Genomic DNA, 24,623 nt, shown 5'->3' on the forward strand with positions numbered 1-24,623 from the left:
TGTATATATATATATATATATATATATATATATATATATATATATATATATATATATATATATATATATATATATATATATATATATATATATACATACAGTGGCGTGCAAAAGTTTTTGTCATAACTATTTGACTTTTCACTGAAAATGAATGAAACTTTCAGCAATTGTTCCTATAATGTGATTAAATAGTATTATTTACTCAAAAAAAAAAAAACTTGTAACGGAAAGGAGAAATTCAAATTTCATTGAAAACATCTTGCAAAAGTTTATAAACAAATGAAAAAAATTCAAAAATAAGATTTTAAATATATCAGGCAACCAAAAAAGTTCGTGCGGTTTTGCAGATCCATAAATAAATACACATAAAAACAGTTTTAATAAAGTTTATTCTGAAAAATAGTCTCCTTTAGCAAGAATAAATTTCTCCCATCGTGAAACAAGCTGGTATATTCCATTCTTATAAAAGTTTTGAGTTTGGTAGCTAAAAAACTGAATTAACTCATTTTCGAGATCTTCTTTATTTCGAAACTGTCGATTCCTCATATGATTATCCAGGGCCAAAAACAGGTAATAGTCGCTTGGCGCAAGGTCTGGTGAATACGGAGAGTGAGGTAGAATCTCCCATTGCAAACGTGCTAGAGTTTCCCGCGTGATTTTTGCGTTGTGCGGTCTGGCGTTGTCCTGGTGGAATACAACACCTTTTCTGTTTGCCAAAGCTGCTTGTTTTTGGTGAAGAGCAACCGAAACTCTGTCCAATTGGGCTGAGTATATCTCAGCAGTAATGGTTTGTCCACTTGGTAGCAACTCATAGTGAACGATACCTGCCGTAGTCCACCATACATACAGTAAAACCTTTTGTTGGTAAATGGTTGGTTTAGGAGTCATTGGTACTGGATCGTTACTGGCTAGCCAATGATATGTTCGTTTTTTGTTGCAGTACATAATTCATTTTTCGTCACACGTCAAAACCCGGTCAAAAAATGGCACTAAATTGTGGCGGGAAAGCAATTAAGAACAAATGGTTAAGTGCTGTAGCTAGTTTGTTTCACTCAACTCATAAGGTACCTATTTGCTCAACATTTCAACGTTTTCCAAGTTGGTGCAAATGTAAACGAATAGTTTCATCACCCACATTAAATCTTAGGGCAAGGTCCTGACATTTTTGACTGGAGCCCTGCTCGATTACCAGCTTGATATCCTCGTTGTTTACGATGGATGGTCTTCCAGATCTTGGTTCATCTTCAAGGTTTTCATTTCTAGAAGAAAATTTTTTAAACCACTTTTGACCCGTCCGTTCTGCTATAGTACCTTCCCCAAAAGCAGCGCATATCTTACGACAAGCTTCTGCTGCTTTGGTTCCAAGTTTGAACTCATAAAGTAAACAGGCGCGAATTATCACATCTGATACAGCCATACTCCACTTAAGACTTTTAAATTTAAAACACACTAATAAAACTTATGAAACACACTGATTGATTCTCCTTAAAACAAGCTTTAATTTATATGCCAAATTATCCCCCCACCACAACCAGTTTTCTTAATACATTTCTTAGAAATAGGCAATTAGGATAAACCGCACGAACTTTTTGGGTTGCCTGATAAATATAAATATATAAATATAAGTCAAATGGGGTTTTCTTGTTTTACCAAGAAAAATGAGTCTAACGACAGTAGATGTTAGACTATAACAGCCGTTTTTCATTAAAGAGTTTTAGTTTGTTTTTAAAACCATTTACAGAAGTTGCATTAATAACATCTTAATCTAGGATATTCCAAGCTTCTACAACACGGTTGGTGAAGAAATTATGCCTAGAAAGTGAGTGTCTAACATATTGTCTTCTTAATTTCTGATCATGCCCTCTTGTAGTATTAATTATTCTTTCAGGTTCGTTATGCCAGTTTATTTTATCTATATTGTTCTAAAATCTAAACATCTGAATTAGATCACCTCGTAACCTTCTATCAACCAATTTTGAAAGTTCCATATTTTGTAACCTTTGTTCATAGTTTATACCTTTTGGTAAACAAATTTGAGTTGCTCGTTTTTGGACTCTTTCTATAAGATTAATATCTTTAGCATAGTATGGGTTCCATATTTTAAATGCATATTCTAAGTGAGGTTGCACGAGTGATGTGTATAATAGTTTCATAGTATTTTTGTCGATATAGTTGAACGCGTGTTTTATTAACACCAGCTTACTATTAGAATTGTTAACAATATACTCAATATAATGTTCCCATTTTAAATCATTTGAAATATATACACCTAAGTCTCGTTCTAACGATGTCTCTTAAAGAATTTTTCTAGAGGTTCCTAATTCTTCAATATTGCACTTTAATGTGTATTTTATTTTTTGGGTTATCATGACCTATGTACATTACCTTGCATTTATCACTATTAAAGCTTAATTGCCATTTAGTCGACCATTCAAAGAGATAATCCAAATCATCTTGAAGGGAATTATTATGCGAATTTTTATCATTTTTATCTATTTTTGCTGTCACTTTTGTGTCATCTGCATATAATTTAGCTTTGTTGTTTTGTTTCTAATTCCACCACAACTTTTAATCACACCACATAAGTATTTTGTTGGTTAGCCTCTAAATTTTAATACTGCTTAACAACAACAAGAACATATAGAGTCAACTAAGTTGATAAGAACGTCTATGGGGATATTTGTCCTATAATCCAAAAACACCTGGAATAAATGATTTTTATTGGTCGGTTTTTCGCCTTTCAATTGACGATCGAAATGTTTCCAAAGATGTTCTGTTGGATTTAAATCTGTGTTTTGAGAAACCCAAATTGGAGTAGGAATTTTTTTCAAAATGAAAAAATTTTTGATAGAATCTCGCACGGTGCTTTAGATTGTTTCCTTGCTGGAAAATCATACCACGAGGCATTTTGTCCATTCCATGTGGCAGTATAGCATTCTTGACTTTATCTAAATATGCATTCTTATCCATTATGTCTTCAATGCGATGAAGCGGGCAAATAGAATCACGACTGAAAGATCCCAAAACCATTAGATTGCTATCACTATGCAAAGCTGTTGGCATTTGATACTTACGAGCAAATATTTCATCTTTCGGACGTCTCATGTAATTGACACCATTGCTACCAAACATACAAAATTTTGATTCGTCACTGAATAAAAATTTTGACCATTCTGTTTAAATCCAATCCAAACGATCTTTTGAAAATTTCATTTGGACTGAGCGATTATTTTATAATATTTATGGTTTCTTGACAGAACAAGTACCAAACAAATTAAGCAGACGCAGAAACGTTTTGTAGTATCTACGCTGCACTTTATACCATAATTATTGCTTAAAATGTTATTTAACTCGACAGCACTTCTTCGGGGAATCTTGTTTTGATTTTCTTACCAAAGTTCTATCTTGATGTTCAGTAGTTATCTTTGGCCTGCCTGAATAATGCTTGAGCGATGCTTGTTTTCAAGTGTCTTTTGATCTCTATATCTCTTTACTAGAACTCTAATTGTTGATTTAGCCTCATCATAAAGCTCAAAAATTTGCTTACAAGGAGTCCTTCTCTATAGCAAGTACTGTTAAAATTTTCTTTTCTCTTGACGATTCCTTTGGCTTTCCCATTTTTTTAAAATTCAATTTAAGTTAAATATTATCTAAATTAAATTAATTTTAACATAAATACATTTTTCTTAATGAAATTTTGATTTTCTTAATGGGGCATGGAGTTCTTTATAAACTTTTGCACAGTTATGTTTTCAATGAAATTTGAATTACTCCCTTCTGGCATTCATTTTCAGTAAAAAGTCATTAAAGCGATATATATATATATATATCGCATTAATTCAAATACTTAGAATATATATTCATACACATTGTATACAAAGCCAATGAAATGGTATCTTATTTCATTAAATATTATAATACCCAGTGAATTCAAAAAAAAAAAGTAGTTGTAATTAATTATGATTCTAATATAAAAATATTTTTGTACTTAGCCTAAATTTACAAATGTTTGGATTGAAAAATCCCCTAACTATTATTTATAAATAAATATACATACATATGTAAATAAATATACATACATATATAAATAAATATACACATATAAAGGAACCATGGATTTGAATGACAAATTCAAAAATACTCCTCAAACCTAAACCGCTTCGTCATTTTTTTTTTTACTTTTAGTATCAAAATTTCATTTAGCGTTTAACGTTAATTGTTTTTAATATAAAAGTATGCGATGGGGATTTTTAACAACTTTTTGAAGGATTTTTATCTATGAATAAATTATATAAGCTGATTGCATATGAATAAATTATATAAGCTGATTACATATGAATAAATTATATAAGCTGATTGCATAAATAAACATAATTTTTTTTTCTTGCATCAGTGTTAAGTAGATATTTCCTTAAAATCTGCAGAATAAGTAAACGAGGCTCTACGTTCAGCCCGAATTCTTGAGTAGGTGCACAGGTAAGCGACTGAAACGTTTCTTAGGTTACCATGACAACTCGAATCAACTGTAGGTTTTAAGTTTTTTACAGACTTGATATCGACTTCTACAAAATAACCCTGGGTTGACACAGATACTGCTTCAAAAGTTACTGAAACTAACAATAAAATGTCATCTTCATCTAATTCCTTTAAGGTACGTATAACCAGTAATAGTTTTCTCTCTTTAAGTACAATAACCTCCTCTTCGGCTACATAAGGTAATAGACTAAACCGTGAAGATGTCCTCGAGTTATTATATAGACTTTGAATTTTTTTGTCTTCCGTTGAGTCACATACACATAATCTAAATTGCTGATCTGCATCACTGCATTTCTCATACTCACCAAATTTAGAGATTCGATCTAAACCTACTAACTCCATCGCAAAACTTTTAATGGATTCACTTTCAATGGATTTTATAACAACGTTAACTTTTTCAATGTTATTTGAAGACCCAAACCCTGGAGACATACAAATATCAAAATTAGTCAATAAGAACTCTCCGTCTTTCTTTTTTCTGACATTTTCGAACCACAACGGAACAAGACGTTTACAAGCGTAAGACAACGACGAATTTGTAATCATGTTATTTATTTTCCCAACAGCAAATTCTAAATAACCCAGAAGACTGCTGTCGTTTTTTACTTCAGAATGAAAGTTTTGACAAATGCATAAATTTGGCATAACTAACGGAAGTTCGTCACAGCTTCGATTGTTTGGAATGATCTCAGCAAGTCCTCTATTAAGATTCTTGTCGCTGGGTGGATCGACGTACTTTCTAGCAAAATAAAAGAGCATCTTGTTAAAATCCACTAATGTAAACAACCTCATCTGATTTCGCCTCAAGTTACGCATCTCTTCATCACCAATGTAGTCTTTGACACCTTTTGGTATCACCATAAACATAGAAGGATGAAACATCTCATAACGCCCGTCGGTTTCACGGTAAACAAAGTCTGTGTAAGCATTACCGTGGTCGGCGAATATCACAGTTAGAGTGTTGTCAAGCACCGACATTTCCTTTACAAAGTGTGACAAATCTTCATCGATGGTTTGTATACGTATCCCGCCTGAGTCGTGAGCCACCATTAGGGCGGTATAAGAGACAGTGTGTTGATCTTCTGGTATGCTTTTATAATAATTTTCTATATAGTTTAGATAATAATAATCATGCTGTTGGTTGTTAAAGCAAATTTTTTCTTCTCTTTTTGTGTTAAAAACATGGCCAAAACCCAGACCAGAGAGAACTTTGCAGTTGCTATGGAGAAGACCTGAAAAAAAGAAAAATGAATATAACTTAACTAACTTCAGAAAAAAATGCTTTTTTCAAGCTTTTTTTATTTATTTTTAATCTCAAAAAAATTTCCCCGAAAAATTTTATTTCGGTAATATTTGAAAGAAACTTCAATAACTTCAAAATAAATTAAAACACTGATCTCTAATAAATTATGTAATATGTTATATTTATATACCTAATTATATAATTTATTATAATTTATGACAATAAATTGTAATAGTTATATAATCATTCGATAAAAGGATTATTTCAACATAATATGTATCAGTTTAAACTGAAAGAAGTTTTAAAATAATATAAAATTTTCTTACCAGTATCTTGTATACCTGACTGATTAATTTTTTCCAACAATTTAATCCAATTGCCAGGATTCCCTAAGTCTAACCGAATCCCCCATACAGATTCCCAGCACATATCGTCTTGAAAGAAAGTATGGTACCCAAGGTTTTTAAAGTGACTCATGAATGCTTCAATGCCTACACCCATGCTCTCTTTTATATCTTCTGTGTAGTTTGATGGAAATACATCTCCTGTGAATAATGCTCGCGAGTTCTCCATACTATGACCGTGAACAGCTTGATACTTTTCAAAGTCAAGAACTTCTGTGTCACTCATCAAGTTTATTTCACTCAGTGTTTTTGTTGTCTTTTGTAAGGATCGGTAAAAATGAGCTCGAGACACCGAGTCAATCATCACCAAGTTTATATTTATTTTTCTTTTCGTGGGTGCGTTTGTTGCAACTTTAGGTTTCGCGAACAGATAGTTCTCCAGTATTAGAAGCTGTGTTTTATTTTCGTATTTCCCACAACTTAAAAACAAAAAACGGAACCCGTTTTCTACTGATTGTTTTGCATACTTAAGAACAAGATTGCTCAACTCTTCGTCTGTTTTGTAGCTGTCTTCCACAACCGTTGTTTGACCTGACTTGGGATCTATTACATGTATCAAAACGGGTTCGTTTGCACAATTGCTTTTAGCACAAAGTAATGTTTTTCGTTTTTGAAACTTGCAAATTTCGAGGGATTGGTTTCTTTTACAAGTGCTGTTGCTGTCGTATGGGTATGTTTTTTTAACAAACATGCAGCCCAAGCTGGATGAAACGTGGCCTTGACAACCAGCTTCTTCGTCTTCGTCTACGCTTACCTTTCTGTAAATGCCATATATAGCACAGTTATCATCTTCTCCTATTGTTTTATTGGAAGAGATTCTTAGAGAAATTGTTAAGCTCGTTTTTGTGTTTTCAGAATATAGAACAAAAATCACTATGTAAGCCGTAAATGCGCTGATGAGAACCGCCCAATAATATTTCCGAACTCTCATTCTTTTGTTTTCTTTTGTTTTCTTGTACCTAGAGTGTTATTTTTTTATAAATATTCATTTACAAATTGAATAATATATAAAGCAATTTAATGAATAAATATAAAATAAGTATAATAGGTGAACTTGTAAATAAATTAAGTCAACCAAATAAATAAAATTTTACATCTTGTGCCTAAAATCGGGATGTAATTTGATTGATTTGTATATTCGCACGAAAACGAAGAAAATTCTGCGTGTTAAAATATTTAAGGATAAATTAACAGAGCAATACTTTAGTCGTGTATAATAAGCAAAGAAGCTACTGGTTGTAAAGATCATAAATTACCAGTTGAAAACAGCGCGATTAACAAGACAATAACTTTGTAGACTTTTTCTCTAAAGTTGCTTAAAGTGACACGAATTTTATTTTTTTAATATCTTAGCCACTCTTTTTTGTTTTATTGGACTTTAATTTCGCAACTTTAGATATTTTTAAGTGCCGTTGGTTTTCTTAAAAAAGTTATTCATAATTCAGATGTAGTTTATATTCATTAGTAGGATTTAACTGGTAAGATAATATATTCATATGTAATAAATACATATATGATATATACATATATAATATATGCATATATACAATAAAATTTAGTAAATAATTTGTAAAAAAGTGAAGGTAACTTTTATGATTTTTGAAATTTAATTTTTAAAAACGTCGAAGTTGAATATTTATAAGTATTTTTTTAAATATAATATATATTATTACCGATGTTTCTACTTATTATCAAATAAAGTAACTCCAATGGGGCTACAAAATGCTTACCTCAATGTTTTCTTACATAAAATTAAATATCAGATGTTTTTTATAATCTTTTAAATACAGGAGCAGAAGTTACAATAACAACATTATCCAAAACAATCATAAAAATTTTATCTATCATAAAAAAATGTATAAACAAATTTTCAAGTACAGAACATCCAAAATTGTTTAAAATAGCGGAGGTGTCACTCGCGTATATGAAAAATCTCTATAATTTAATCTGATGCATTATATAATTTTTCAGCCCAATATATACGGTGCTTCCGTTTTTAATCATAATAAATAATGGTTATGACTTTTATCATTAAATATTACACAATTTAACAAAGTTTGATTAAAAAAATCCTTTTCGTAAAGTTTAACGAAAATTATTGGAGCGAAAAAATCTGAACTTTTTTCAACAAAGATAGTTGTAGTAAGCGTTATAAAACATAATTTATGACGGGATGATCATTCATAATCTCATTATCTCATAATGATCGCTTATCTCATAACAGTATTCGCATAATGCATATGGTCATGATTCTTTTTTATTTATATTTGCTTAAAATTTTTCTTTTGCTGCTCATTCCTCTGGGTTTTTATTTTTTGTTAACTGTTTCAAATTTAAAAAGGTTATTTTTTTTAATTTTATTTCATACTACTATATGAAAAATGATAATAAAAAAACGCTTCGTTATATTTATTTCATTCTTCTTCTTTTCTATTTGAGAATAAAGAGCTTTTTTCGAAGGCACAATATTTTCACCCACCCCTTCCTCCTCCCCCAATTTAAAATTCTTCAAATTGTAATTTTGCCTTTTATTATAGTATACCCTATTTGTTTCACAAGTTTCTAAATAAGCAGTACAACTTTAAAAACTTGATCACGCATTATCATATTGAGCATGACACTTGGACCATCTTATTTCAGTTATTAACTCTTCGTTTTTCTTTTCTCAGAACGTTGTTTTGTCTTTAGTTGAAGTTAAATTAGTGATCATTGATTTTAAAACCTCGATAACTCAAGTCTCTCTGTGTTACTTTTTTGTTGAGTAGTTTTGTTCATTACATTTTTAAAATAGTTTAAGAATGTTTGAAGTTTAGCAGAAGCCAACTTTGTTTGGCAATTTTCGCTCGGTAACTTCGTTCCGTAAACAAAACAAACGGACTTTAAATCATTTTAACGAAACTATTCTAATAAAGACTTTGCATCAGTTTCGTTTAATCAACAATTGAGAACAAACTTGATATTCTTGCAAAATTTTTTAATATCTTTTTTAGTGACAACTTTTTTACAATTGCTTATGCAAATGTAATTTTTTTTAATCAGATATTTATCAGTGTTTCTTTGAAAAAACACTTTCCTTCGTATTTCCATGATAACTTGGTTTTAAAATAACCTTTTTTACGCTTTGATATCAACACCATAACAACTTTGAAATTTTTTTTCTAGTTGCTAATTCGGGTTACATAACTCTTAATCGTTTAGAACTCTGCCGCACAAATTTTTTTTTTTTAAATCTTCTGTCACTAAAAAGTTTCTTGTAAAAATATTCCCGTTCAACAAAACTGCTCTTAATTTTTTTTTAGTTTCAGACGTGTGATGTGCCATTCCTTAATGAATTTTTTATGCTGAAATCAAACGTAACTAATGAAACTTATTTAAATGAATTTAATTCTAAATAATTTATAAGCAATGAAGGAGTACTTGTATAAAAATGCTCTATTAGTAAAGTGAACAAGTGACTTCGTTTAAAATAAGTTATGCAACACTAATTAATAAGAAACCCTTGGCTTAATTTCACCAAACGTAGATGCCGGTACTCCAGTCGATATGATTTTGCTAATACTTAGAACACAGTTCCAATGCATACGGTTTTGATGATCTGGTACTTAAATGGATCCAAGCTCTCCGTGAAAACAGAAAACAAAAAGCTGTTCAAGGTAAGATCATCTCTAACCTTAATTTTTTCAGTGGTGCACCACAAAGCTACTTAACTGGTGAAATCAATCATGAAAAAAGACCCGACGCGTTAGACCAAACCTATCTTATGACAAGAAAACAAAGAGTAGATTTTATTTAAATGTATGCTTAATATTGACAAACTTGACGCAATCGTTTTCAAACCATTAACAATCTAATGAGAGGTAACTGTTCAATATTAAAAAAACTAATCAAGGCAAAATAAACAAAAACTAACAAAAGCAAAAGCTTAAAGAAAATTTCTTCTTCAATTGTACAGCGAAATTATGAAACGCTCTGACAAATGGAGTTACCAATCACCATCAGTCAACAGTTTTAAAGCAGAAATCAGAGCCTGTAAAAGCGTTATCAGCCACTTTGGCTGCCACAACTTTTGACGGTTACACACTCACTGGCACTGCTAGTTACAGCGTTTACTAATATTGATAATAATACTAATATATATGTATAAATATGATATATTTATAAACTAATATATTTTCATCAAAATTAAGTTAAATTACATTGGCAAAATATATTTTACTATAAGAATAAAAAAAAATTCTTTTTTCAAATATATATTTGTAAAGATATTCGTTTTAAAGCATGTCAAATGCATGAGCCGCATAAACTTGAAATTCGTGTCACTTTAAGCAACTTTAGAGAAAAAGTCTCCAAAGTTATTGTCAAAGTTATTGTTATCGTTTTAATTTTGGAAGTATACATATTTAGCACTTAGTTCAGATTTTTCTGACAACATACATTGTGTTTACTAATGCATATGATTGATCAAATGTAAAAAAATCAGGAGTGAGGAGAGCTTCAACCTGGGGTCAATTTGGAGAACAGTGTTGCTTCACTTTTTCTTACAGTACTTTTGTGAAGTTAGAAATCAAGTTAATATATACAATTGGGAAGGATTAACTTGTAAAACCGGTTAAGATAGGCGAAACGACATCTTAACTCGACTTGAAGATTTATAATACATTTTAACTAAAATTTGGCATTTAAAAAAAAAAAATTGGAATATTGTAAAAAATATCATATCTCTCGTTATTTTTATGTATTCCGATAAACCGATAAAAAAAAGCCGATATTATCGTTTCAACCGATACATTTCCAGTCAGTTATCGTACAGAAAATTTGTCGAGCTATCGATCATGTTTCTTAGATGTGTTATAAATTGTGAAATAGAGTTTTAAATGCCAAGTTTGTTACATGAGGCGTAATTGAAGACCCAAGTTAATTAAGGTATGGCTCTCCCATTTAAGTCAAGATAATTGCTTTAGAAGAACGCAGTTTATGCAATTTCATCATTTTCTTTGTGGTTTTCTGTCTCAGAGCCTAGATGACTACACAATTTGCGGTTGAGGTGCCACAATGAGTGATGCCTCAACCACAAGTGGTTCCAATTTAGTTTTCCGCGTGCACTAATCTCGGCAATAGCAGCCGAAATACTCGGCCTTTAATAGTGAAACTTATGTTAAGAATTTTTCGGCCAATTTTTTTGAAGCATAAAAAACTTTTGAGCAACTCCTTTTGAAATCTTATGCTCTATCATCATCATCATCATCATCATCATCATCATCATCATCATCATCATCATCATCATCATCATCATCATCATCATCATCATCATCATCATCATCATCATCATCATCATCATCATCATCATCATCATCATCATCATCATCATCATCATCATCATCATCATCATCATCATCATCATCATCATCATCATCATCATCATCATCATCATCATCATCATCATCATCATCATCATCATCATCATCATCATCATCATCATCATCATCATCATCATCATCATCATCATCATCATCATCATCATACCCTTCAAGCTAACCCGAAAAAGCCACCTGTATGGGGTGATAGTGGACACATGTAGGTGTCCAGAAACGGGAGTTTTGAAATCCATCTATTACGTCCGAGAAAAAAAAATCAGTTTTAAGTTGAAAATTTCCCAATTTTTTTACTGTTTCGATTATTTAAAAGCTAAAGAAATTACTAAACAAGCCATAAAATTGAAATGGGTCATTGGAACTTCATGAAATTTTATGGTGTTGTACCTATATAGTATGGCTATCAATGTATAAAATTTCATGCAGAAATCTTGCTTGGTTATAAATTTATAGTCCAAAACGCTTTGCAAAAGCATACATTTTGACAGTGTTGGTACCAAAGGTTTTTAGTTTTGGTAAAAAAATTTTGTCTGATTGCCCTGAATTTTTGTACGTATACTCTATAGGCAATAGGCAATAACTTTTATTATTAGAGTTTTGGAATTAGACCATTTGCTAAAAAACTGTGGCAACCAAAATCATTTCGAGCCCCAAAATTTCCTTGTAAAATTGGCAAATTAATTTTCAATGAAAATGACCAACTGAGGGGTCCATTTTGCATTTTTTGCTACCCTGAGCAGTTATCTATGTAAATTATAATGAAATGCATGTACACATAACACAATTTGGGGGGTTTAGCAAAATAAGTAGATCTTAAAATAGTAGATTTTTTAAGTAATTTGCTCTTTTCATTATGTCCGTATGAATTTCATTCAGAAAAAACATTAGAGGCAGTAAAAATTGAGCTATCAAGTAAAAAATTGAACCCAATGTGAGCAATAGACTAAGGAACATTCGCGTAAATTTTGGTTGAAATCTGACGGGTAGTTTTTGACAGAGACAACTTTTACCAAAAAAAGAAATGTACTGCATTCCCAATTTTTTTGTTTAAGCGGATTTCACAGGTTAATCCATAAAAAAATCACTTGTTATTGTTATCAAAACTTGCATTTTATTGCATTTGGAATTAATTTCTTTTTTCAACAAAACTACAATTATCAAGGTAAGATTCTTTTTTTACATTTTCAACTTCTGAGGAAAGTTTTTGGTGTATGATGTTTAAGATGGAAATGTTTTTCAGCGGAAAAAGTAGGAAGTGGTAAAAAGTATTGTACAGTCACGATCAAAAGTTTGGAATATTGTATAAAAAAACACAATTTTCATTAAATTATTCATTTATTTTATCAAAATATATTAGTAACGATGATAATTGACAAAAATGATAACTTTGAACTATTAGTAAAGGTTTTATGAATTTAATATTTGGTATGGTGTCCTTGAGCTTTTAAACAATTAGCTAGGCGGATAGGCATAGAATGAATGAGTTTTATCAAATATTTAGGAGCCATAAGTTTAGTCCATACCTGCCTAATTTTTTCATGAAGATTATCTGAAGATGAAGGTCGCAGTTTCTGGACTTCGTTTTTGAGATAGTTCCAGCAGTTTTCAATGGGATTGAGATCCGGTGAATTACCAGGCCAGGGGCCAATGACATTAACCCCATTCTCACGTAACCAACTGCGCACAAGCTTAGCCCTGTGAGAGGGTGCTCCATCATGCTGAAACTTGTTGGTATTCGTGATGTTCATGAATAATTTAAGTTTTTCTTGAAGTATATCAAGATAAACATGGCTATTTATTGTGGTGTTAGGAGGCATAAACCATAAATCGCCACTTTGATTTGCTGTAATGGCACCCCATATCATGATTTTAGGGCAATGTTTTACAGTCAAAAGCAAATATTTGGGGTTGTATCGTTGACAAGGTGGGCGCCTAACGCTTGTAGAACAACCACCAAATTGTTCGATTAATGATTCGTCGCTAAATATTACATTCTCCCAATCTTCCGCTGACCAGTCCTTGTATTTCTGACAGAAGGCTATGCGGTCTCTAATATTTTTTTGAGAAAGGCAAGGTTTTTTTTGCTGGAACATGGCTCTTTAAATGAAATTGTTTGCAAAAACGTCTTCTAATGGTCACAACATTTTGTGCAACACCTGTGGGGATTACCTCAGATGAAATTTCAGAAGCACTGGCAAATGGATATGCTTTTGCATAACGATGCATGCGATTATCTGCCCTTTGAGAAGTTACCTTTGGTCGTCCAGTTCTAGCTTTGCTTTTAAAATCACCAGTTTCATGATATCTCTTCAATGTTTTTATAATACAGCTGTGTTACATATTTAATAGATGTATTCCATATTTATTGCTAAAAAGTTGAGTGTGCACTATACTCATATGCAAACTATACTATATACAATACTGTAAGATGACAAGTGGGTATATGAACAAAAGGGAGAGTAGATAAGAAAATAGTTTTCTTTTATAACAAAACTATTTTATTCCTAATAAATATATTTTAAAGCTCTGAAATTAAATTAAGTTATTTTAAATTTTGTGATAAAGCATTGCTTAAATTTTAGACCAATCTCCAAATAAAAGGTTCACCCTCACATTTGTGACCGTCCATATTTCTGCATACAGGTAAGGTTTCGATTCGTTTCAATGGAATATATTGTCAATAACATCAATTATATTTTGGCTTATAAGTCTACAAACTTTTGCCTGTTTTTTTTTAATTTCTTCCATTTGCACAACTAAGAGATAGTTTAAATTTCAAGGCTGATAAAACTATTTGAATACTGTTGCATTTACAGGAGACTAAGCAATTTCTAACAATGCCAAATCATGCAAGAGGTCATGAGGAGAACAGAAAAATTGTCTGTCTAACTTGCCTTAAAAAGTGCACCAGGCAAATAACTTCATTTCAAGCGGAGCGTTTGTCAAAAATCTATGGCATCAACTTTGACTTGGGTGATGCAAGAGTGCCTCAAGGAATATGTGATACATGTCGTACAATCATGAAGAAGCGAGATGAAGGCAAAGAAGTTGTTCTACCATCACTGTATGACTTCAAGACTATCCGTGTCAGATTGGAAACTCGTGGCGAAAACTGTAACTGTCTCATCTGCAGGATTGGGCGTCTAAAGCTGAGTGAGAAACATCCACGATATGTTTCTCGAGCTGATGAGAAAGGGCCCAATGTGCGCTGCAACGATTGTCTGAGTCCCATCGGGAAAGGCTTTCCACACAATTGTAACCAATCCACATTTTGTAAAAACCTCAAAGAGCTAGCTGCTCAAGATGAGAAAGTTGTAGAACAAATTGCTGCAAAGGTGATTGCAAGCAAAACAGCTTCACCAAAAGGGACTGTAAGGCTATCAAAACCATCTTCCTGAGACTCCAGGTGCTTCATTTAATAATGAATACCTTAAGTAATGTTACATTGACACGAGAAATATTTTTATTTAAGAAGCATTTTTCTCCTCAATAATTTAGTTATTGGAAAAATGTTTCATAAGCAAATTTGTAATTACAGGGCCAAGTGAAGATATACCAAAAACCATCTCTCCTGCTTTGAAGACACAAGACATGGTCAATGTTCAGCTCAACACAGGTTTATCTAATGTGGGAATGATGAAATTGGCAAGTGTAGTAAACCAGACTTCAGGTACAAAGCTTGTTGAGCCGAATTTCAACAAACATTTTCTGGCTGCTGGTCGAAAACTGAGTGACTTTTTTAACCACTCAAATATAAAGGTTTCTGATGCAAAAGGTGAAACTGGTTCAGATCACACTGATGCCCTCTGTAAAAACTTCACTGACCTTATCGGCAAAATCAGCACATCTCAAAATGTTTCAACTGAGCGAATTATAAAAATCGGAATCGATTGTGGCAAGGGGTTTCTGAAGTTTTGTTTGGGAGTCATCGACAGAGCCACAAAAGAGTCCCCACCTCAAAAGCGTCTCTTGACTGACAGGCTTGCAAAAGATACGGGTGTAAAGCGCCAGATTCTTGTGGCAGTTGCAGACGAGCTTCCCGAGACTTATGAGAATGTCCGCCAAATTTGGTTGCTAATTCAAGTCGATAGAGTGAAGGCCATTGTTGCTTGTGACTTAATACTGGCCAACATTCTCTGTGGGCTTCAAGCTCACTCAAGCTCTCACCATTGCTCTTGTGTAGCGTTGGTTTCACAAATCTAGAGAAGGCAGTGGCCTTGAGAACACTTGGGTCACTCAGAGAGAGCTATTAAAGCTTCTTGAGTGCAGGGAGCATTATTGCCAAGGCAAAGCACACCGGCAATGTTGCCCATCCAACTATCCTCAGTGGAGCCAATGATACTCTCATTCTGGACCTTTTGTCTCCACCGAAATTGCATTTTTTGCTTAGAGTTGTTAACCACATTTTTCATAAGATGAAAAGTGTAAGGCCCAATGCCGAAAAACGGCCAACTTTTCTTAACATGAAACTGAGCCCCAAGGTGCATGAAGAGGAGGCCTTAAAATTAACTTATTGGGCAAAACCCCCCAATTTGTGTTATGTGTACATGCATTCCATTATATTTTACAATCTAATTTTATTTTTTAGTTTTTCATGCAAAAAAAGCCATGCTTACTTATTGCTTTTCCGTTTTGAACCTATACTAATGCATAGAAAATGTACACAAAAAATGCCTCTTATGAAAATCTAAAAACTGACCTAAAAGTTGCAATTTTTTGATATTTTTCAATAGGCTTTGTAATTTTTGATATTGATTGGTGCTCAGGGTAGCAAAAAATGCAAAATGGACCCCTCAGTTGGTCATTTTCATTGAAAATTGATTTGCTAATTTTATAAGGAAATTTTGCAAATGGTCTAATTCCAAAACTCTAATAATAAAAGTTATTGCCTATTGCCTATAGAGTATACGTACAAAAATTCAGGGCAATCAGACAAAATTTTTTTACCAAAACTAAAAACCTTTGGTACCAACACTGTCAAAATGTATGCTTTTGCAAAGCGTTTTGGACTATAAATTTATAACCAAGCAAGATTTCTGCATGAAATTTTATACATTGATAGCCATACTATATAGGTACAACACCATAAAATTTCATGAAGTTCCAATGACCCATTTCAATTTTATGGCTTGTTTAGTAATTTCTTTAGCTTGTAAATAATCGAAACAGTAAAAAAATTGGGAAATTTTCAACTTAAAACTGATTTTTTTTTCTCGGACGTAATAGATGGATTTCAAAACTCCCGTTTCTGGACACCTACATGTGTCCACTATCACCCCAAATAGATGGCTTTTTCGGGTTAGCTAGAATGGCACTATCCCCAAAAATATCAACTGTGACATATCTCTCTCATTTTCCAAAAACCTGCCATATTACATGCGTAACACCAAATTGCAAGAACCTAATATTTGCTTTAATGAAAAAAGTTTCTCCTCCGACTTCAAAGAGACCGATCAGAACGTCTAATGGATTTTGGATCGACCTGAAAAAAATTATCTGGAACAGTTTTGCACTGTCAGCTCCCAAACCTACTACCTACTGTTGATACTTCTGTTTAGGAAGAAAATGGATGTTAAACTCAAGACAGCATCATTTTTTTAATGGTAATTGTAAACTATAGAATTGAGGGAATCTTGGCTCTGTTTAAGGATTTCAACAAGAAATTTAGAAGATGAGAAACATTTTCAATTTTTAAACTGTTAGTGATCACTATAAACAATTCCTTGGCTGTGCTAAAAATAAACTTGTAGCTAGCACAAACACATGTGATGGCATACTGCTATTCGAGCCTAATGCGAAATAGTGTTGGCAGATTCCACTCTTGGAAGTCTAACAAAACGAGCTTCTATCTTGTCAAATGATTGTTTATGAACCTGTGATTTTGCTTTAAAAAAAATCAATTTGAAAGAAATCTTTCTTTGAAAATTTAATCTGTTTCTCTAATGCTACAATGAGATGAAACAAAAGCAATACTCCAAAATGTCAGAGTGAACAGACATAAGTGGCCTTTTTGGAGCAGTTCAAAAACTATTGTTGATAAGGAAAAACTGCTGAAAAAACTGATAAATATACCCTGCAACAAGTATATAATTGAAGGAACCAAAATATACGTTGGCCGAAGTTTTGCAAGCATTAACTTAAATTTCATGTTACATTAGGTACGAGCTCTGATTTCGCATTATGTTGTAGGAAGCGATCAATTTTAGCAGATTTCAACTCTTCCAACATTTAACTAAAAAAGTTAAGGTTTATAGAAAATTATTTAGAAAGATTATTAGTTTTATTAATTATAAACAACAATCAAGACAAGGTAAAAGTCAATGATAAAAGTAAAAAAAAAAAAAAAAAAAAATTAAAAGAAACGTTAAAATTTTTACTCTTTCATGCAGGTTTTTGTTTTTTGTGCCGAAAGACATTCAACGTAAATTTCTTAACTTCTGCATTTCTATAAGCATAAAGAAGGGGGTTGAGACATCCGTTGAAGCACGTCAACCATACACTTACCGCTCCCAGTTTTGAGACTATACAATCAGCAAAATTGAGATTATAAAAAATCTCTAAGATGACCACTGGGATCCATACAAAATACAAGACCCCTATAATAATGGCAATCGTCTTAGCTAGTTTTATTTCCCTTTTTTGCCTATTTGCCCAAACCCCATTTGAAATTTCTCTCATAGAGTTTTTGGAAACGTATCGTATTTTAAAATAGAGCCCAGGCAACAAAAGCAAGGGAAAAATAATATGAACGCTCAGAAAGACATAATAAAGGGTAGGGTTCACATTCCAGTCGTAACTGTATTCTGGTGCTGGTAACATGGTGATAGCTGTTACAAAACAACATATAAAAGAATACACCCAGATGAATATGACAACTAAAAAATACTTGCTCTTTGTGATTAAATGCTTCCAACTTGGTTTTCCCGCAATTATAACAAAGCGCTCAACAGTTATGGCAGTCACGGTAACAAATGGACAAACAAGTGAAAATATCCAGATCAAATTTAGGCTTTTTGTTCCAAAACTGCCAATTGGCCATGAAGGATAAAAGTATACATAAACAAACTCAAGATTTGGTAAAATAGCAGATATAATTATATCTGTGGCGGCCAAACTTACAATCAAGATGTTGGACTTGGAATGAAGCTTTTTATTCAAGTAAACTGCAGTGCAAAAGAGAACGTTTTCAATGAAAGCTGCAATTGATGTTGAGCCATAAAGGACGAGCATTATAACTTTGAAAGTTGGTTCAAATGTGCAAATAGTTTGATTTCTGGACTCTGTTTGGTTCATTCTGAGTTACATAGTATCTCAGACATAAATACTTTAAAGTAATAACATTTGGAGTTCTAGCATTACTTACAGTATATCACTTTTAATGATAAATATAAAGTTTTTTTTAAACAATTCTTCTTACTAATATTTGCTTTATGCAATTAAGTTATAAATAATACTTCATACGTCATCTTAACGAGAAAAGGTTTTTTTGCACTCCCTCGTCGTCTGTTCTTTGTTAAAAGGATTTTAAATAAAATGATTAAATTGCGTTAATACCGACAGATAATGACATATCTTGGAGCGAAATCATCGGATTTAAAATATAGCTTGGTATTTCCAGTTTAAATCTAGCATAATGGGTGGGATTTTTGGAGGGATTAGATATAATAAACAAAATGACCGAAAAAAATTGCAGCAAATATTGCAAAAACTTTAATTCTTGTCTTTAAAGAATTTTATCTTAATTTTGTTTTAATTTTATTTATTTTTAATTTTATATATTAATTTTATATTTATGAGTTTTTTATTTTACTTGAATATAGATTTCATTACACGACTTCATTACAATCAAAGTTTTTTTAACTGGAGTTTGAAAGTTAGATTTCGAAAATTTAATTTTTAAGCAAAACAGTGTTCATACTTGGATTATCAAAGCTTGGTAAGAACGTGCTAGAAAATATTCTTTTTGTGTGACCGTAACTAAATCAGCGGGACTTCTTTTTTTGCTCTTTTTCACAACAAGTTTATTGTACCCAGGTTGCGGCACACCTTTTTGAAACTGTATGGATGACTAAAGCACGTACTTTAGAACTATCTCTTTTCCCTAAGTTAAGATGAGCATCCTTATATAAAATGATGTGACCCTAAATAAGAATTCTCAAAGTTTTGACCAAAACAAGTTTTCTTTATGTTACTTAGTTTTAACATTTTACTCACAAGGTTTCTCAGCAGAAACTGTGTTCAATACATTTTTCGATATTTTTTTTATCAAAAAATACGTTTAAACAGTTTCTGATAAGCTGAGAACTGTACTCAGTTCAAACTCGGACACTCTCATAGTTTGAACTGATCACAATAAAGTTTGGCTCGTTCAAATCCTGACTTTATTCCACATATTCATAAAAGCAACGCTTCTGTAAACTTCAGCAAAAGGTGTATTATCTGGCATATCTATCAAATGATTGGTTGGTACTTAAAAGAAACATAGTACTTAAAGAATGCAACAAAAAAGTTTTTTTTTAGTGCGTTCCTCACAAGATATTACGTACTGATCAACAGTTGTTCTGATCCTACCCAAAATTCTAAAAAAACAGGTTTTGCAGATATGACCTTCGATATGAAGTATGAAATTTTATATTTTATTTCGAAGATTATACTTTCTAATATTAATACTAGATTTATTCAAAGAAAGTTACAAATTCAATTTAGATTTACCAGAAATATGCGAGCAGAATTCACTCAGAAACTGGTACTTGGGATGAAATCAAAACCCCGAAAAATCCTCTTGGGGTATAATAGTATACACCTCTAGTATTCTAAAAATGTAATAGCTGAAATTTTGCTACAATATCTGAGGAAGCAAATTTGACATTTAGTTTGAAAACGTAACTAAAAATAGTTGACCCCCTTAACTACTCTTCTGACCCCAAATTAATTTTGACACATGTTACCTATAAATAAATCTGTCATTGTTGAAATTGATGGATGGGGTAAAAGGTTCGTACTTGATTCAATAAAATTATTTTTGTTTACATTGCCCGCCCCCTTCCCCCCTATATTTTGCTTCTCTCTGCCAATCGTTCATATAAAAAACTTTGTCAATGCTGCATTTTGTCATTCTTACCTTTCTGTACTCATTTTTCAAAATGCATACTCGTCAAAGATATCGTAAGGATGGTCGAAAAACTGTTTGCTTTCTGTGTCTCTTCAAAACTTCAAGAGAGTGAACAGTTTTTTAAAAAGCACACTTCAAACAGTTTAAAAAAAACTTGGACTTTGAAGATTCAAGAGCTCATTTCGAAATTTTTGAGTCATGCAGAACTGCAGTTGGAAATTTTGCAAAAGATGCAAAGACCAGTCTCCCGTAATTTCATATCAATATCTCTTTCAACTATGATAAGAGCGTGCTTCATCATGTTACACCTCTTCATGACGTGTAACATGATGAAGACTAAATTAGTATTGGGCTGCATTAGTATGTCTAAAAAATTTATTTGAATAACCTGAAGGAATTCTATGCAGCATATAAGATAAAGTACCCAGACCACAAAGTTGGATTTTCAAAATTTTGCAGTCTTCGGCCTAAATGGTGCATCCGTGCTGGTCTAAAAGGTACTTATTCAGTGTGTGAGTACAATACACCAAAATATGAAGTTGATGTTGAGTGCTGTAGGCTAGGGTATCCCAAAAATATGAAGTTTTAAAATATTGATGTCTCACCCCATTAAATATGTCTGTATGGTAACAGTAGCTTACCTGCCAAATTTTAGCCCATTTGGACAATGTTTAGAGGTCCCCCAAGGGGTCGAAAGTTTCCGATTTTGGTGTTTGATCGTTCGCTACCAACTTTTGATACAGTGTTATATGATATGATTATAAATGTTTTATGATTTGTTTCTACAAATGAAACAAAGTATATAATTGTAAAAAAATATATATATTTGCAATGCCTTTTATTTTTTAATTTCAAAAATTAGGTCAAAAATGATTGAAAAACAAGATTTTATTGAATTTCAGTTCGCTTGAATATTAATTAATAAGCATTTATGTAGATTATGCAAATAATTCAAATTTTAGGTAGCAGTTCACGATTATATTCTGTAAAGTTTTTCCTATGCTGTTCAATTACTTGAAGCAAAAATTGTTTCTGCTCTTAGTCTTTGGTGATGGTTTCATTGAAATGTTGTACCAACGCTACTCCCCGTTCTGTAGAGTCATTGGTGCAAACCAGATTCCTTACAAACACTGCTGCAACTTGGAAAGAAGGAGTATCTGACCAGTTTTCAACAGGTAAATCAAGAAAACTGGCATCAATATTGGATGTTTCAAAAAATTTTTTAGACGCACGCAAGTTGTCAAAACTTTGTGGTAGTGTTTTCATCAGATGTGGGCCTCGATCTGCTTGTATTGTGCGGATAAGATCAGTCTTTTCTTTGTCAGACAGGAGAGATGAAAAAGAGCAAGAGTTGCCAATTCTGGACTCATGTACCAAGAATGACGCAGCATCATTTTTAATCCAGTCGAACCAAGAACTGCATCGTCGTAGTCATGCAAACGCTGTATCAACAAAATATTATTCACAGGTGCATCAGCAGTGAGCCTGCATGAAAACCATGACTGAAGATAAACACGAATGATAAACCGATTAAAACGTTGAATACCTTGTAATTTTCGAGCTGTTAAGTTAAAAATGGTTTTATTTATGGTGAATAATAGTTCAATTTTTAATGCGGAGATGGCTTTTGCCATCCATCGTACCCTGTGCAGTGCACCAGGTTTGCGAATGGCTACATCAACCTGCAGCCCAACCATTTGTGCAGCAAGAAGTAGAAACTCTATATAGTCATCTCGTGAATGTCTGACCTCAAGTTGACATTTGATGAATGCTTTAATTGCATCTGAAACAATTATCATAGGGGTTGATCTGGCTTCTGGTGAGTGATTCATTTCAGTCCATTTTTCACGAAACCTTTTGAAAAACAAAATTTCTGGTCCAGTGGATGGTCCAAGACAAATATTGAATACATCGGCAAGCAGCACTTCAAACATATGATGACGGCAAGCTATCCATAGTAAATTACGTCTCATGGCTTTTTCTAGAAGAGTGCAAGCTCCATTGAGTTTTCCAGTATTGGAAACTGTCGTGTCAAAGCACATGCCAATAACCATTGATTCACACTTCCAAGATTTTCTATGTTCATAAACTGCATCAGCAGCTGCTCGTCCTGATCCAGATGCTAACTTTGGAACTCCAAGAAGATTTGTAGTGCCATCGACAAGTAATGAGAGCAGGACAGGTAACCGATCTACGTTGACCACACCAGTAACATCGATCAAAAGTTTCCCATCCCAATGAACAATGGACTTTGAGGGAACATAATTTTCTTTTATAAAAGCTGCAGCTTGTTGACGACGGCGCTGACGATGTCTGTGCATTGTACTCTTGGAAAATATTGTCTCTGATATCGGAACACCAGCTTCGTTGAATGCCGATGCAAGAATCATAGTTGACTTTCTAATGCTGGTATTTGTCCTATCCAGCACAACTGCAACTTTGGGAGATATAATGTCTCTGCGATGTCTGCTTTGTGTTGTAGAATTTGTTTTACTTGAGCATGCTGATTGTACAAGAAATTCTTCATCAGATTTATTATTTTCATTAGAATCATGGCAAACGGATGATGTTGTTAAATGTGTTGCACTATCCAGTTGTTGGTCTGCAGCTTACTCTGCTGTTGATGATAACCCACTCCGTCCACGGTAAACAATTTTTGATACAGCATCTTTTGCTGCATTATCCACATCCCTGATAAATTGTTTTTGACGTTTAGCAACTTGTTTTTCTTTAACCATAAGTTTTTTGTCCACAGACCCAATTGATCCCGTTCTTGGTTGTTGTTGTAATTTCAAAAACTGTCTGTCTTCATCAGTTTTTATCAACTGTTCAGAGTTGGCATGGCTGATGTCAAAAAGTTGACTCAACTTATTTGTATGTTCTTTTTGGTTCATTTGATCAGTAGAGTTATTTCTCTTACGATGCTTCATCAAACGAACTTGGTCAGCATACAGATCTTTAATTTTCTGTATTATGTGATGTTTTTGTCTTACAGGCAGTCTTGATTTTACCCAAAATGGAAGCAGTTGCTCGTGCACTTGTTGTGCAGCTTTATTAATGTTTAGCTTCTGTACACGGTGATAGAATACAAAATTTTTCATGACATTTTGGCCTGAAGGGAGGCGAGCACCTGAGATGGTTTCTTTTGGAAAGCCGATTAGCCATATGTTGTTATTGCTTCTGATTACTGTAGATTTAGCCATACCCTAAAAAGATAATACAAGTACCAATGACAGTATAAGTGTTATTAAGTATAAGTAGTTTAATATTGTATTTAAATATTTTAATATATTTTAGAAATATTTGGAGAATACAATTAAAAAATGATTACATAATTGTTATATTATCAGTATAATAATTAACAAACTTACAAATTGTTGCTGTATTTCTTGTTTTTTTCACCAATTTATATACAATAAAACATGAGCAAATTGTGTTTACTAAAAATAAAAGAAAACAAAATGGCCATTTATTCATGTGACAATAGCACTGCAGCAAATAATGATAAGTGAAAGTAAAACTTGTTTCTAAACTTTTGTTTAAAATAGCGAGTTGACTGGTCAAAAATATACATTTTTTGCATTCTCTAATAAAGACTATCATTCTATAGGTAATTGTTAATAATATTTTAAACTCTAATTAATGTCAGCAGAGAGATAATTAAACTAGTTTGTATTTCTAGCTTTATTTCACTCATTTTGTGTATATTGTTTAAGATTATTGATATGGATTTTGAATTAACTCGATAGTAAAATTTTAAAAGCCCTTGGGGGACCTCTCAAACTTGTTCAAATGAGCTGTAACTTCACCAATTTAATTATTGTACCCAAGAGACACTTTTCAGAGGGTGAGACATCAACTATTTAAAAAAAAAAAATTTCCGTGCATTTCTGGGACACCCTACTGTAGGCCTTAAAAGGTTCTAACATTAAATCATTGAAATGATTATCTGCAGC

General features: G+C 32.5%; 2 protein-coding genes and 2 pseudogenes across 2 annotated transcripts; 1 reads left to right on the top strand and 3 right to left on the bottom strand.

The window, feature by feature from the left end:
- Positions 1-387: 387 nt before the first annotated feature.
- Positions 388-945, bottom strand: LOC149880780 (histone-lysine N-methyltransferase SETMAR pseudogene; annotated as a pseudogene).
- A 139-nt stretch (positions 946-1,084) lies between these two features.
- On the bottom strand, positions 1,085-1,417 carry LOC145202199 (histone-lysine N-methyltransferase SETMAR pseudogene; annotated as a pseudogene).
- Positions 1,418-4,248: 2,831 nt separating this feature from the next.
- On the bottom strand, positions 4,249-8,081 carry LOC145194533 (uncharacterized). The gene is made up of 3 exons (XM_090069721.1): positions 7,914-8,081; positions 6,106-7,142; positions 4,249-5,768 (listed from the first exon to the last, which is right to left on the bottom strand). Exons 2-3 carry the CDS (start codon positions 7,112-7,114, stop codon positions 4,396-4,398), a joined length of 2,382 nt encoding a protein of 793 aa, XP_089925847.1. The 5' UTR covers positions 7,115-7,142; positions 7,914-8,081; the 3' UTR covers positions 4,249-4,395.
- Positions 8,082-12,527: 4,446 nt separating this feature from the next.
- On the top strand, positions 12,528-15,117 carry LOC149880781 (uncharacterized). The gene is made up of 3 exons (XM_090069783.1): positions 12,528-14,198; positions 14,372-14,961; positions 15,094-15,117. The coding sequence occupies exon 2, from the start codon at positions 14,393-14,395 to the stop codon at positions 14,951-14,953; it is 561 nt and encodes a 186-aa protein (XP_089925909.1). The 5' UTR covers positions 12,528-14,198; positions 14,372-14,392; the 3' UTR covers positions 14,954-14,961; positions 15,094-15,117.
- Positions 15,118-24,623: the final 9,506 nt, after the last annotated feature.

This window comes from Hydra viridissima, unplaced genomic scaffold (genome assembly GCF_058129835.1).
Source record: "Hydra viridissima isolate aposymbiotic clone 2 unplaced genomic scaffold, HvirCarnegie_v1 scaffold_12, whole genome shotgun sequence".
In the NCBI taxonomy this organism is placed as follows: domain Eukaryota; kingdom Metazoa; phylum Cnidaria; class Hydrozoa; order Anthoathecata; family Hydridae; genus Hydra; species Hydra viridissima.

Bases quoted from the DNA above. Each gene is read 5' to 3' on its own strand.
- LOC145194533 (XM_090069721.1), bottom strand. From the start codon at position 7,114: ATGAGAGTTCGGAAATATTATTGGGCGGTTCTCATCAGCGCATTTACG. The intron at 5,769-6,105 runs GTAAGAAAATTT...TCTTTTTTTCAG, and splicing joins GTCAGGTATACAAGATACTG to GTCTTCTCCATAGCAACTGC.
- LOC149880781 (XM_090069783.1), top strand. From the start codon at position 14,393: ATGCCAAATCATGCAAGAGGTCATGAGGAGAACAGAAAAATTGTCTGT.